The 14,944-nt window shown below is 46.3% G+C and overlaps 1 protein-coding gene across 1 annotated transcript; it reads left to right on the forward strand.

Annotated features, from left to right (window-relative positions):
• The first annotated feature begins 291 nt into the window (after positions 1-291).
• LOC144151960 (uncharacterized) lies at positions 292-8,093 on the forward strand. Its single transcript, XM_077683146.1, has 5 exons — positions 292-432; positions 1,318-1,469; positions 2,317-2,384; positions 7,224-7,307; positions 7,833-8,093. The coding sequence occupies exons 1-5, from the start codon at positions 325-327 to the stop codon at positions 7,970-7,972; spliced, it is 552 nt and encodes a 183-aa protein (XP_077539272.1). The 5' UTR covers positions 292-324; the 3' UTR covers positions 7,973-8,093.
• Positions 8,094-14,944: the final 6,851 nt, after the last annotated feature.

Here is a 14,944-nt window from a genome sequence, read left to right on the forward strand (position 1 = left end):
CAGGATGCGGCCGGTTTTTTTTTTTTTTTTAAATACGTGTCATGGACCCCGCACTTGTTTCTGCCGTCAATCAGTCGCATGTTTACGATACTGCTTGTTCGAAATTTCAGCCTGTGCTTTACGGTGATACATGAGTACACGACTCGATGTCCTCCGCCAGTAATTGGTGCGAGACAAAAGTGGCACTTTATTAAAGTTGATTTTGCTAATTGCCTTCAGTGATGTCATTGTGCTCCAAAATACGCGATCGGCGGTGTGTTAAAGACACGAAATATAAGCGCGAGTACTTTGCACGTTGGAAAGTTCCGCACAAAGTCTCCTACAATGCAACACGGTTATTTTGTGGCCCTACTTACCGCTTTCGTGGGCCAGGCTCTCGTAGCCTCCGCGGGGCACAACGAGCAGAGTCCAGATGTCCCGGACAGTTTCAAGGTAACATAGAATATCTAAGAGTAACTATAGGAGGCTCCTATTTCTGTTAAATCTCCGAACGAGAACTGTGTGCGCTTCAGTCCATCCAAGTACAGTTGAACTGTGACTGCTATAAAGTTGTAGTTTCTATGCATAATATGAAGAATTGAGGGCCTGTTTGGATTGTCACTTCTTACTGGTTAAAAGACCTGTAGTGACTGCTGCAGTTATGGCGGGCCCTTCTGACATCCTGCTTAAACTTCCTCTTCTATTTCTTTTATAAATTGACAGCAAGGGCGTTACAGTACGCGTTCAACTCTAAAGTTGCATTACTGAAGAAATGGAGTTTTCAGGTTAGCACATCACTCTCGCTAGGATGGTAACCCGGCCTAGGGACATTTTTCTTCGGTTTGTGGATATCCGATAGTTCGGTAATATTCTAAACTTGAAAAGTGTGCAGGAAGCCTTCCTCTAATGAACGCAATGAACACTGAACGCATTTCGTCAAGTTGCGAGAAATATGCACACATGAGCTACGCAGCATAATATCTGGTGTGGGTGATGTTTGTACTAAACAATTTCAATGTTCATTTCGCTTTCATCTGACCCAGTAGAAAGTTCTTACGCGCTTTTCACACAATTTAGGCTAACCAAAAGGCAAAAGATTTGTCCCACCACTCTAAAGATTTTTTTTTTTGTTTTCAGACCACAAGTTTCATTCATCCCTTTCTCATCTTGACTTATCTGAATTTACATAGGTGGTATCCACGTGACACCTTCCCCAACCAGACAAATGTCGTACTGAACGGGTAGGGGGGGTGTAGAGTTCAGCGCAAAGTTCCGTTGCGGTGTGCTGGCCACGAATAATCTTCTGTCAAAGACTGCTTCACGCTTATAACTTTGCAGATATTTGAAAAGTTTCCACATGCCATCGCTATTTCGAACAGCGATAATGACACCATATTCGAATGTCTCACGGTAAAAAGGATGTTTTTCGACAAGAAGACCATGACCACAGAGTACGTCTGGCTTTTCAAGGGTCATCATGGACAGCCAAAGTAAGTGCACCTCAGGTCATGTACGTGCGGGTTTTTCTTAACTCCTCAGATAGATTCTCCATGAAATGTATACGACAAAGTAACCTTACAGCTGTGCTAAGCAACAATGATGCACTTTTTTGTTAAAAAAATTGCGTTCAAAGTTATCTGACGAACTGTTTGGTCGCAAAGTTACAAATATTCAATGTAAAATTGTGAAAATATTTACCCCACTCCTCCAAAACGTCCCTCCTTCTTTTGTGCTGAGGTCATTAAGCGCAATCCCAAGAACCAAAATAAACAATGTCATGCTTTATGCACCTTATTCCCGTGCACAGAAACTGAGGAGACGCGCCCTTGAAATTCTTAAAGGGCCGTGACATCCGCCCAGCCCTTCATTAACACATCCCTATCGACCGACCCCTCAAAAAGGGAATCACAACTCCCGTAGAAAGAAAAATTATTATTAATTCGCTTGTTACTAGCCTGAGAGAGATTTCCTCATCGAGCAAGGTAGCAGTTCAACTTTAAGCCAGCGAAAAAAAAACCTTTGGGGTTAAAAACTTCACTGGAGAGGCCCTAACTCGACGTTTGTCGCTCGAAAGGGGTATCACCTGTGCTTGCCAAACCAAAGAAAGGGTAATCTAAAGTTGTGCGCTCTCGCTGCATGAATGTGCCCCTTGTTTAATTACCAGAACACTCCGAAAAGTGGGAAGGAGACAAGGAGGAGAATTAAAAACTTCATGTGAGGGAACGTAACAGAATTGTTTAGCACAATAGAACACAATAGAAAGTAACACAATTATCTAGCCTTGAAATCTATAAGTAGAAGCCTGCTATACTTCATTGCCACCTTCATTTCCTGTAGGAAAACCGTTGCGTTCTACGCAGAAGAAGGACCAACGCCGGATAAATTTTTCTTCATGGAGTCGTCAGGTAAACTGTTTTATCCGACATTTAGTTTTGACAGGCTTCCCTATAGATACCTCTAGATTACTCTAAGCACCTGTGCTATACTAATTTGTTGTTAGAGTGGCATACGCGCGGCACTTAGTACCACAGAAAACGTTTTTTCAATGACAACTTCTGTCGTGTTGGAAGGAACGTAAGTTGTTACCAATGGTAGTGTTTTCGGCACTTTTATCAGTTCGTGGGGGACTTTTGCTTTGTCCTTCCCCTCGAACAACTGCCTAAACCAAAGCAATTTTGGAAGATCAAGTAGTGCTTTACAGAGCAAGAGGCTACAAAAAGTTTTCTCAACTATTTGTAAATGAAGCTTACATGATATATGTTTCGACGAACTATGCCCACCTTTCAGTGTACCTCTGGTTTATGATTGCCATCCCGGTATTGCGTTTCTCGAACTATATTAAATATAAAACGCTTTTGTAGCAATTGGGTCAAATGCCGGTGGAGCCTCAAACGGCCTAAGCTGATTTTTTATCATTTTGTCATTTCTTGCCCTAAATTGCCCGTAGGCATTCTTATAAATGGCCGTATATCTGTGTCCACGCTTCCAGGGCTCTCGGTGGTTTCATGGCAATGCAAGGCCGAAAACCAGACGTTAAAAATTAAAGTAATTAGGTGTGCGTAGTAAAATGCCACAATAGTTCACCTAGGCAAGGTTGTGCACAGCCTTTGTATGCAACTGCCCAATCCTTGGATTCGTTATATATATATATATATATAAATATATATATATATATATATATATATATATATATATATATATATATATATATATATATATATATATAACACAGAAATAAGGGTTGGCAGTCGAGAAAACCTCGGAAAGCAAAGGGGAGGATGTGGTAGATCATTGAAACAGATTAAGAATTTGGAAAGAAAGAAAGAAAGTGAAGAAAAAATGCCCGCCAGGTGGGATCCGAACCCACGACCTCCAGAATACCGGTCTGGTGCGATAACCACTACGCTACCGGCGGGGCGATTTTCCCATTCACTTTCTGGGGTATTTATGTTAGGTAGATTTGTTTCCTGTGCTTGGGGGTGGTAGCCAGCGCCATTCGGACTAATCGGGGTGAAGGGGACCTTCTTTTTAACCCCCGGGTCGTGACTCGAGTGTCTACGACATGTCCAGAGTGGTCGACCAGCTTTGAACCCTCTTAAGCTCCCTTTGGCAACAAGACTGCCAGAACAGAGGCCCTCGCTATGCATGTAGCGAATCAGAATAGGAAATGAGGGGCTCGTTGAAAATAACACAGAAATAAGGGTTGGCAGTCGAGAAAACCTCGGAAAGCAAAGGGGAGGATGTGGTAGATCATTGAAACAGATTAAGAATTTGGAAAGAAAGAAAGAAAGTGAAGAAAAAATGCCCGCCAGGTGGGATCCGAACCCACGACCTCCAGAATACCGGTCTGGTGCGATAACCACTACGCTACCGGCGGGGCGATTTTCCCATTCACTTTCTGGGGTATTTATGTTAGGTAGATTTGTTTCCTGTGCTTGGGGGTGGTAGCCAGCGCCATTCGGACTAATCGGGGTGAAGGGGACCTTCTTTTTAACCCCCGGGTCGTGACTCGAGTGTCTACGACATGTCCAGAGTGGTCGACCAGCTTTGAACCCTCTTAAGCTCCCTTTGGCAACAAGACTGCCAGAACAGAGGCCGTCGCTATGCATGTAGCGAATCAGAATAGGAAATGAGGGGCTCGTTGAAAATAACACAGAAATAAGGGTTGGCAGTCGAGAAAACCTCGGAAAGCAAAGGGGAGGATGTGGTAGATCATTGAAACAGATTAAGAATTTGGAAAGAAAGAAAGAAAGTGAAGAAAAAATGCCCGCCAGGTGGGATCCGAACCCACGACCTCCAGAATACCGGTCTGGTGCGATAACCACTACGCTACCGGCGGGGCGATTTTCCCATTCACTTTCTGGGGTATTTATGTTAGGTAGATTTGTTTCCTGTGCTTGGGGGTGGTAGCCAGGCGGGCATTTTTTCTTCACTTTCTTTCTTTCTTTCCAAATTCTTAATCTGTTTCAATGATCTACCACATCCTCCCCTTTGCTTTCCGAGGTTTTCTCGACTGCCAACCCTTATTTCTGTGTTATTTTCAACGAGCCCCTCATTTCCTATTCTGATTCGCTACATGCATAGCGAGGGCCTCTGTTCTGGCAGTCTTGTTGCCAAAGGGAGCTTAAGAGGGTTCAAAGCTGGTCGACCACTCTGGACATGTCGTAGACACTCGAGTCACGACCCGGGGGTTAAAAAGAAGGTCCCCTTCACCCCGATTAGTCCGAATGGCGCTGGCTACCACCCCCAAGCACAGGAAACAAATCTACCTAACATAAATAACCCAGAAAGTGAATGGGAAAATCGCCCCGCGGGTAGCGTAGTGGTTATCGCACCAGACCGGTATTCTGGAGGTCGTGGGTTCGGATCCCACCTGGCGGGCATTTTTTCTTCACTTTCTTTCTTTCTTTCCAAATTCTTAATCTGTTTCAATGATCTACCACATCCTCCCCTTTGCTTTCCGAGGTTTTCTCGACTGCCAACCCTTATTTCTGTGTTATTTTCAACGAGCCCCTCATTTCCTATTCTGATTCGCTACATGCATAGCGAGGGCCTCTGTTCTGGCAGTCTTGTTGCCAAAGGGAGCTTAAGAGGGTTCAAAGCTGGTCGACCACTCTGGACATGTCGTAGACACTCGAGTCACGACCCGGGGGTTAAAAAGAAGGTCCCCTTCACCCCGATTAGTCCGAATGGCGCTGGCTACCACCCCCAAGCACAGGAAACAAATCTACCTAACATAAATACCCCAGAAAGTGAATGGGAAAATCGCCCCGCCGGTAGCGTAGTGGTTATCGCACCAGACCGGTATTCTGGAGGTCGTGGGTTCGGATCCCACCTGGCGGGCATTTTTTCTTCACTTTCTTTCTTTCTTTCCAAATTCTTAATCTGTTTCAATGATCTACCACATCCTCCCCTTTGCTTTCCGAGGTTTTCTCGACTGCCAACCCTTATTTCTGTGTTATTTTCAACGAGCCCCTCATTTCCTATTCTGATTCGCTACATGCATAGCGAGGGCCTCTGTTCTGGCAGTCTTGTTGCCAAAGGGAGCTTAAGAGGGTTCAAAGCTGGTCGACCACTCTGGACATGTCGTAGACACTCGAGTCACGACCCGGGGGTTAAAAAGAAGGTCCCCTTCACCCCGATTAGTCCGAATGGCGCTGGCTACCACCCCCAAGCACAGGAAACAAATCTACCTAACATAAATACCCCAGAAAGTGAATGGGAAAATCGCCCCGCCGGTAGCGTAGTGGTTATCGCACCAGACCGGTATTCTGGAGGTCGTGGGTTCGGATCCCACCTGGCGGGCATTTTTTCTTCACTTTCTTTCTTTCTTTCCAAATTCTTAATCTGTTTCAATGATCTACCACATCCTCCCCTTTGCTTTCCGAGGTTTTCTCGACTGCCAACCCTTATTTCTGTGTTATTTTCAACGAGCCCCTCATTTCCTATTCTGATTCGCTACATGCATAGCGAGGGCCTCTGTTCTGGCAGTCTTGTTGCCAAAGGGAGCTTAAGAGGGTTCAAAGCTGGTCGACCACTCTGGACATGTCGTAGACACTCGAGTCACGACCCGGGGGTTAAAAAGAAGGTCCCCTTCACCCCGATTAGTCCGAATGGCGCTGGCTACCACCCCCAAGCACAGGAAACAAATCTACCTAACATAAATACCCCAGAAAGTGAATGGGAAAATCGCCCCGCCGGTAGCGTAGTGGTTATCGCACCAGACCGGTATTCTGGAGGTCGTGGGTTCGGATCCCACCTGGCGGGCATTTTTTCTTCACTTTCTTTCTTTCTTTCCAAATTCTTAATCTGTTTCAATGATCTACCACATCCTCCCCTTTGCTTTCCGAGGTTTTCTCGACTGCCAACCCTTATTTCTGTGTTATTTTCAACGAGCCCCTCATTTCCTATTCTGATTCGCTATATATATATATATATATAGTAAGGAAATGAGGGGCTCGTTGAGGAAATACAGAAAGATAGGTCGGCAGTCTAGAACACCAAAGGAGGCATAGGGGTGTGGTTAGGCGCATTTTTTTACTACGGGTAATGAAGTTAACGTTTTTTTTTAGTTATGCGGAAGAAAGAAAGAAACAAAAACACGAGCCCAGAGTGGGGACCGAACCCACGCCTTACGATTAGATCTCGAATGCCTTACCAATTCGGCTTTCTGGGCGACTGTGTTCTCCTTCACTTTCTGGGCTATTTATATTCACTAGAAGTGTATCTGACGCTTGAGGGTGGTAGCCGTGTAGTCAGAGTGGCGCTGACTATTTGTAAATTGTAAAATATTTGTAATTAGTTATCTAGATCAAGAAGTGCTATCCAAATAAATTTTGTGTAGATGAGCCCTCTTCTCATCTACATGAGGCCCTTGACTCATGCAGTTCTCAGCCCCCCTTACTCAATGCCCTCGCCAAGGGCCTGTAAATAAATAAATAAATAAATAAATAAATACATAAAATAAATACCGCACCGGGATGGTGCAAACGCATTGGCGTGTGACGGGAGATTAGCCACAAAGAGTCGGCGCGGTGCAATAATGGTGGAAGAGGAAGACGAATTTGCCAAAAATGCTTTAAAAGGCGTTGGTTCCCCGCCCACCATTTCCGCTGTATTACATCGATATATTATTTTTATATATTCATTTATAGCCCATCAATGTGCTAAAAACGCTTCCCAATATTTTTCCGGGATACATCTACTTTAATGTGCTTACACTGTAACACCCATTCTCTTTTTAGAAGCCTCTCCTAAAAAAGAAGGGCAATTTTACTACACGGACTACAAAACCTGCGCAGTAATGTACATGGACTACCATGGAGGTCGTAAGTATTAGTTTATTATGTGAGATATGATGATATTTTTGTAATAATGAAGACTGTCTCTTCGTACGACATTGGAAAGGCCCGAATAAACCTTCAAGACCTTCCTACAAAAATCCAGAACATCTATCAAGGACCCATAATTCCCTCCCACCAATTAGACCAGAAGCACCCAACCTGAATTACTGCGGTTTGGAGGACTGTTTCGCTCTATCTTGACAGGAGAAGCGAAGTACCATTGATATTGCAGCCCGATGTGTTATTGCTTAAAATATTACTTAGTTTAAATTCAAATTTTTCTGCCCTTTTTTTCTTCCAAGCAGAGCTTGCAATATTTACCGTATTTGAAAACTTAACTATTTGCCATAAAAAGACTTTACAACGTACGCTAATAACTGAGGCTTGATTAATTTGAAGTAGTAAGTGCCACGTTCACGTGTGTAGTGAAAAAGTATAGAGTTTTCAAGTCTCTAAACCCTCACGTACGATTCGAGGTCCAGGTCAGAACACAGCTCACTTTCTTTTCAGAGTGCATCTTATGGTCTGAGCCGAACAAACGGGATTCGCTTCCACAAGAATGTATGGACGAGTTCGCCAAATCCTGTGGGGTAGGCGTACCAACGTACAGCAAGGATCTTTGCGACGATGACGAGCTTGCCCTTTACTGAGGCCATATCCTGCTCTAAATCCTGCGCGTAATCCTGCTCTAAACACAATACTTCCCTACTGATACGCCGCTTTATGAAGCAAAGAAATTTGAACTCTAATAAACTGCTGTATTAAACAAAAGCACTATTCGTTCACTTTTGTCATCACATGTCGCTATAGCCTGTAGCCGGAGACTCTACAAACCACTCAAAAACCATGCACTGCAATACCACTTTCCGGTAAGACTACAGCGGGGGTGTTAACTGAAGTCTGTCGGTCCGTCGCACAAGATTTTAGGAGCGAAGTCCCTTAGCGGCTCGAGCTGTGTGAATCTCCTGTCGGCGTCGTCATTTCATGGAGTTACGGTACTACAAAACTGACACATTCGTTTACCAACTCCTCGCGCTCGACAGTTTCATCTCCGTTGGCAAAAACGCGTGCTAAAAAACACACCGGGACCCTCATTTTCCAACGCCTCGCGTTAGAATGCTTCGCGCTTCAAAGGGACGACACGTTTACAGAAAAGCTGCATACCTCTACACCCAACAGTTTGATCTCCGTTGGCAAAAACGCCAAGGTGCCAAGAATAATACACTGCATGCTCCGCCCTTCCCAGGGATTCACGTCAGGGGAGATAGCCCGGTTTTTTTTTCACACGAGATTTATCGCTACCGTTTCGGCCTAAAAAAATTACGTAACTTGCTCATATTGCTACATCCCGGCATCGTTTCTTCATGGTTTTACTTTTAATTTGCAAGGTTCACAAGTATCAAATCCATGGAAATTGACGACTCAGACAACGCAGTGCAACTGCCATGATTGGGAGCGTGAAGAAAGAACACGGATGGTGAATACAGAGTAGACAAACAGGGCACAAGACAGGCACTAGCGCCTGTCTTGTCTACTTTGTAGTCACTGACCGTGCCGGCTCGTTGCGCTTCAAATTATGGCAACTGGTCACCAACTAGCTCAGCAAGAAATTCTTCTCAGCAGTGCAAGTGGCTGTAGACTTAAGCTCTGGGTATCACCAACAGTGATTTCCTGATGAAATGTATACTCCAAGAAGGGAAATTTTAACCAAAGCTAAATCTTATTACATTTTGTGCTAACTTCACTGCGCCTACTGGGGTGTCGCGCCCGTAACTCCACTGTGACAACTGTTGCGGCGCCGTTGCCTTGCTCAGCCCGCTACTAGCGCAGCGCAGAACTGAGCGACGAAGCTGAGCGACCAAGCTGAGCGACAGACCTGGGCTACAGTCAGTTGAAGCAGCTTTCACATACATTACAGTAATCCCTTGTTATATCTAAGTCGTAAATTCGGTCAAAATTTTTCGATAAGCCTATATAAGCAAGGTAAAGCTGGTAACAAAAGCTCAAATGCATAGGGGAGCTTCCGTAAAACAGGAGAAAACCTTTACAGAAAAAAAAAACACATTTTTATAATTGCGGAAAAAAGAGACAGCGCGATACCAGCCCGTTTCGCGTTTGATCTGCTACCAGAAAATCGGTCTCGAGCTACTCAAGGCATCGCATCAATTTCTGGCCGCCACCGCTACATTCTACATTATTGCGAAGCAGGTGCATCACCTTTGCTATTTTTGTCGTTGTAGGCACTTCTCGATGCGTCACTTCGTCCTTAGAATCAGCTGTATCGTCCACAGCACTCTTCAACGGTTTAGGCGTAGGACAGCATGCCGATGACGGAAACATCGACGTCGTAAAGCGTAAATTGGCCGTTCACGACCGCGTTAGGCCACTAGGGGGAGCTAACTGGTAGAAAGGACACCTGATCCTGTGGATGACATTGCCTTTTTGTCCTGTCTGTCAAGATTTTCAGATATCTGCGTTCTACCCGAAATAACGTTTCGGGATAAGTGGCGGCAAATACATGGCGCCTATGGGAGGTAAGTGCACGGCGAAAAAAAATACGACTTCACCGGTATTTCGAGATACTCCAGTTCGACTTAACGAGGGATTGCTGTATGTACAAGGGTAACAGGGGCGTTACATGGATCACACAAAGGCAACAGCACGTCTCAACTTGGCGCCTTCGTTAAACGTTTCTCGCCGATTGCCGGTCTCACTCGTGCGCCCTCGCATTTTATTTCGATCCGTTGCAGAGGCGAGCAGTTCAAATCCCTCCAGTCTGGACTCTCTGCTGGCCGCAGTTCGAATTCGACGAGTGGAAGCGAAGTGATTGCGTCAGCTGAAGCGCCGCGTAGGGGAAAGGAGGGGCGACTCTGCGGCGCCGTTTCCCGTCGTATTGGAGCACGTCTGCCGCGAACGGTTTGACCTAGGCGTAACTCGGCCCAGCCGCCGGCGCGTCTCCAGGCGAATCGAATTTGTTCCAGACGCTCAGGCACAACAGCATCCCCCCCCCCCCCGCCAGATAATGCCCCAAGAAAAAACTCCCACCTCCCCTCGCGGGAACCGCTGTGTAGATGCGACGCATAGGCGGAGCGGCGAAGGGACCGCGTTTTATAGCGCGCATAACGTTGAGGGGACTGCGTAAGCCGGTCCCAGTCGATGACGACGTTGGCGTACTTGTAAAGCGGCGCGGACTCTAGGTGTTTGAGCCAAGCGTGGGTGTTGCTTCGCCGGAGAACGGCACACCTGTTATATGCGCAGCGCGCCCGAAGGAGAGGAAACCGCGGAAGAGAGACTACTGCACATGCGCCGGCCCCAGCGCGTCTGGCGCGGCTATGACGCAACGTGCCGCGGCTATGACGCAATACAATCCAACACAATTCACTTTAACCCAATCCAATCCAATCCAAATCCAAATCCAATCCAATCCAATCCAATCCAATCGAATCCAACACAAGGCCCCTCGCTAAGGTGGCTCGCGAGAGACTGTTCGCTATCGGAGAGGAGAGGGGGTGAGCGGCGGAGAGCGCAGCTGGCGCGGCGAGGAGAATGGGGGAGGGGTGGACAACGCCGACAACGACGACGACGCCGGAGGGACAAGGCGAGTGAATCAGATGCTCTGCATCTAAAAAGAGCTGCTTCCACGGGGTTCACACACCTGGCGCGCTCGTTCGCCAGGTCCACCAAGGTCCCCCCCGCCCAGTTTTCCAGAGATCACGTAGCTCCGCGCTCCTTTCCACGAACAAGTCCCACCTGCCAGGCCCGGATGTCTGCACCAGGTGTCTGCACCAGCTCCGCCCGGTTCTTCCGTCCTCGTTTCTCAGCACCTCGTTCATCGTGTTGCAGCTTGCAAAGAGCCGACCGACTACAAGCAATACCCAGAGCTATAGCAAGCACCTTGTGTCCTCTGTCAGAACACCAGACTAAAAAAAAAAACATAAACTCTCCTAGCGAAGTCATCATCCTCATCATCAGCATCTTTACGCCCACTGCAGGCCAAGGGCCTCTCCCGCAGATCTCCAATTATCCCGGTCCTGTGCTAACTGCGACCAATTTACCCTCGCAAACTTCTTGATCTCATCTGCCCCCCTAACTTTCTGCCACCTCCGCCACGCTTGCCTTCGCTAGGAATCTACTATATTACCCTTAATGACCAACCGTTATCTTGCCTTCGCATTATATGCCCTGCCTACGCCCACTTCTTAATTCCTACTAATATGTCCTTAACACGACAGTTAGATTCAAGAGAAGATCATGAATGTGGCCCGCACCGGTTGGATTGGCCGGCCGATGTTCGAAGAGATGATCAGATGAAACGCCGGTTGGCTGGCTTGTTGGCCCACGGCCCGTGACCGACGGTGGTGTACTCTAAGCAAAAGCAAGATGTACAATAAGTGCACTTTATTTACAGTACGTAATTACCACTCTCAAGGCTCATGATCGTATAAAAAAGATCGGGCAAGGCCCGCGTCCAGTGAGGCGCGCCTCTCTCTTCCTTCCTTTGACCGCTTGACTGACATCCAGCTTTCGTTCGACTCGGGCATTCTCGTGGCGGTAATCGCGGTCGTCAAAATGTCAGTGGTCCCCCTCAGCCAATTTTCCAAATGAACGAAATGGAATCCTCCTTCAAATACTAACATTGCTTTTAACAATTTTGGGCTAATCGATGCGTTTGTATGAGTCCTCTCCAGACGCGCTCGTCGGGTGGACACAAAATCGCGCGGACAAAAAGAAGCTTCCGCGGACACTTCTCACGCAGCTAGCGCTAAAGTTAGTTTGGCCGGCGTGTAAACAAATACAATACAGGTAAACACGCTACGCCCAATGAACAATATCGAGTTGCCGGGCGCTTTTAATCAAGTGGGTTGCCCGAACTTAACGGGTTTTAGAGAGAGAGAGAGAGAGAGAGAGAGAGAGAGAGAACACCTTTAATGAAAGCTGAAACGGTCAGCCCCACTAACCGTAGGGCTTGCTACTCCAGATGGGGTGAATACGGTGAGGTGACAGCGAAAAATAGAGAGAAAAAGAAAAGGAAAGAAAGAAGGGGAGGAAGAGAAGAAATTCACACATATACAAATTGTACATGCTCAGAGAGTTGACAGAACCTCTTCTAGCCTTGTTTCCGCAAGAAAAGTAAGCAGTGTTTTTGTACCCAGCACTGCTTCCTCACGATTTCGCCAGGGTCCAAGGAAGTGTGAAAGTTTCAGAGGACATCCGCGCCGTAGTCTCACAAGCGCTTTAACGAGTTTTTTCCCTGACCCACTCATCTGTTGTTGTCATTGAACGTTACACCTATCACCTTCTGTTCCATTTCTCGCTGAGTCGTCCTAAATTTAAGTTGAAACCTTTTAGTGAGCCTCCAAGCTTCTGCCCCGTAGGTTATGATTACTTCATTTCTTGTGTTACATTTGACCCATAGAGTTCTCATTAGGAATCTTGCATCCCACATTGGCCTCTGTGCAGACGGTCCAAATTGTCCAAATTGTGAATGGACATTTAACTAGGTTTAACTGGCGTGGTCATGGGAGGTTGTGGCAATTACTACACCAGGGTGGCCAATCCTGGTCTGGTGGGGGATTGCGTTACCGGCAATGTTCGCCGGGATCAAGCCGCCCCCCGCACCCCAAGCCTCCTCCTGCATTTCCATCAACTCCCGGGTGATTTATCGGAAAACTTCACACTTTGTCAGTTATACCAAATAAATTAGAGAAAAACAGCTTCAAAATATTAATTAAAAACCGAAGAAAAGCTTTAGACGCCCTAGTTTTGTTCTTTCAAGGGTGAATGGGCATGGCCTTCCTACCAACCGGCCTAGATCAAGCACAACTAAGACAAGTGGAGTTTGAAGAACCGGCTGGGTCTCTTTTGACGCAGAAGCGATCAAAACAAAATGTACCTTTCGTAATGCAGAAATGCACAGTTGCTAAAAACATCACTTGTGCTAAAATAAAACTGTCCTTTTATCTACAAACAAAGCCTAGAACATTTATACTTCCTTTACGATAACGTACCCGAATACACAATTTTTACGAACAACTTTGAGCGTTACCGTCACATAAAATGTTGCTCACTTCATTTGAAATAACGTGATACCTAGAGGTGTGGCCATACAGTGCGTCGAGTTTTGATGTTTTTCTACTCTCACGTACGGTTTAGCTTTTGGGCTAGAACAGTGGTCATTTTCTTTCTAGAGTGCATCTTGTGATCCCAATCAGACAAACAAGATTCGCTTTCACAAGAATTCATGGACCAATTCGCCAAAACTTGTGGCGTCGCTGTTCCTACATACAGCAAGATTTTTTTGTGACGACGAAGAGCTCGCTTTTTTCTGAGCCCATCTCTGTGTACCCCTGCTGTGAACACAACCATCCGGTTCTCTTACGCCTTTATTTAACAAGCAGAAAAAATTGAACTCCAATGAACAGCTATGTAAACATACCCAGGGCTTTGTTCTCTTCTGACGTCTTATGGCTATGCCGCGAAGCTAGGTGCTATCAAAATTGCCGCAAAACCACACACCGCCATTGCCACTTGCTAAATAAGAACCAATGTGCTTTGTTTTTGCTCAGGTCTACCCGTAAATATTTCCCCTCTCACCCATAGCTGCCCCTTTAGTGTGAAGTAACTACGTGGCCTGAACATGTGCACCGGATGAACATGTGGAATGTGTGGATTGCGTGAAATGTGCCGTCTACGTCAGCCTATTGTCCTCCGGCAAGAAGCACGCGGAACAGAATGGAAGATGTACAAGTGATAGGCTCCCTCAGTGTGACCCTTACGAGAGGAAAGCCAAGTCGGCCCCTTTGGGCATTCACCGTCTTGGCTGCGGTTTCACTCCCTTGTATAAAAAGTGTTGCATCATAGCCAAGAACAACCCCCAGATAACGCAACAGAGCGCAGAGGTAGACGAGGTCGCACAATATGGTGGTTTTTAGCGCACCCTTCCTGCCAGTCATGGAAAAAGTTGTATTTTCTGAGCTAATCTGAGTCTTCTTAGTATACAAATGGCGTGACGCGTTCCCAAAAGGTATCGTGGGGCAAAGGGAAAGATTTGCATATATGTAAACTTATTTGGTAATAAATGTGGTATCTTCATAATAAGGTTATTTTAAGTTGCGTTTGTTTTGTGTATCAGTTCTGCTGTTGTCGTATCTGCTGGCTTAATTGGAAACATTAACTCGTCAAACCTGCACCTTATATAGTGCTTAGACACAGGCAGCGCATCCACTTTTCCGATGCGTCGTTGGTAGCACGTATAGCAAGGTATTGCCAAAGAATGCTATGACAGATTTTTGGTTTACAGCGCAATACTGTAGAATTTTGCATACAAAGACTTGGTTGTAACAGCTGATTCGGGGCATTTTACTCAACGTAACATTTTCTACCACGAAGCGTTCCTGGGCAGAAGCTCCAGCGGCCATATTGGCGTTCGGCATCGGCCTCCCTAATACAAAAACTGCCTCTTGAGGATGCTTTTCACAGCGGGAGCATAAATTGGTCAATAGCGAGAGGTAGTCGTTCCCGCAGGTGTACCGCATTTGAAGTGAAGGGAAGAGCCAGCAGCGAAATTTACTATCGTCGTCAACTCCGCCATTACACTGCGGCATTAAGGAACAGCTGCGCAA

The sequence above is a fragment of the Haemaphysalis longicornis genome, unplaced genomic scaffold, assembly GCF_048455015.1.
Source record: "Haemaphysalis longicornis isolate Haplotype H1 unplaced genomic scaffold, Haemaphysalis longicornis Haplotype H1 scaffold_9, whole genome shotgun sequence".
Taxonomy (NCBI): domain Eukaryota; kingdom Metazoa; phylum Arthropoda; class Arachnida; order Ixodida; family Ixodidae; genus Haemaphysalis; species Haemaphysalis longicornis.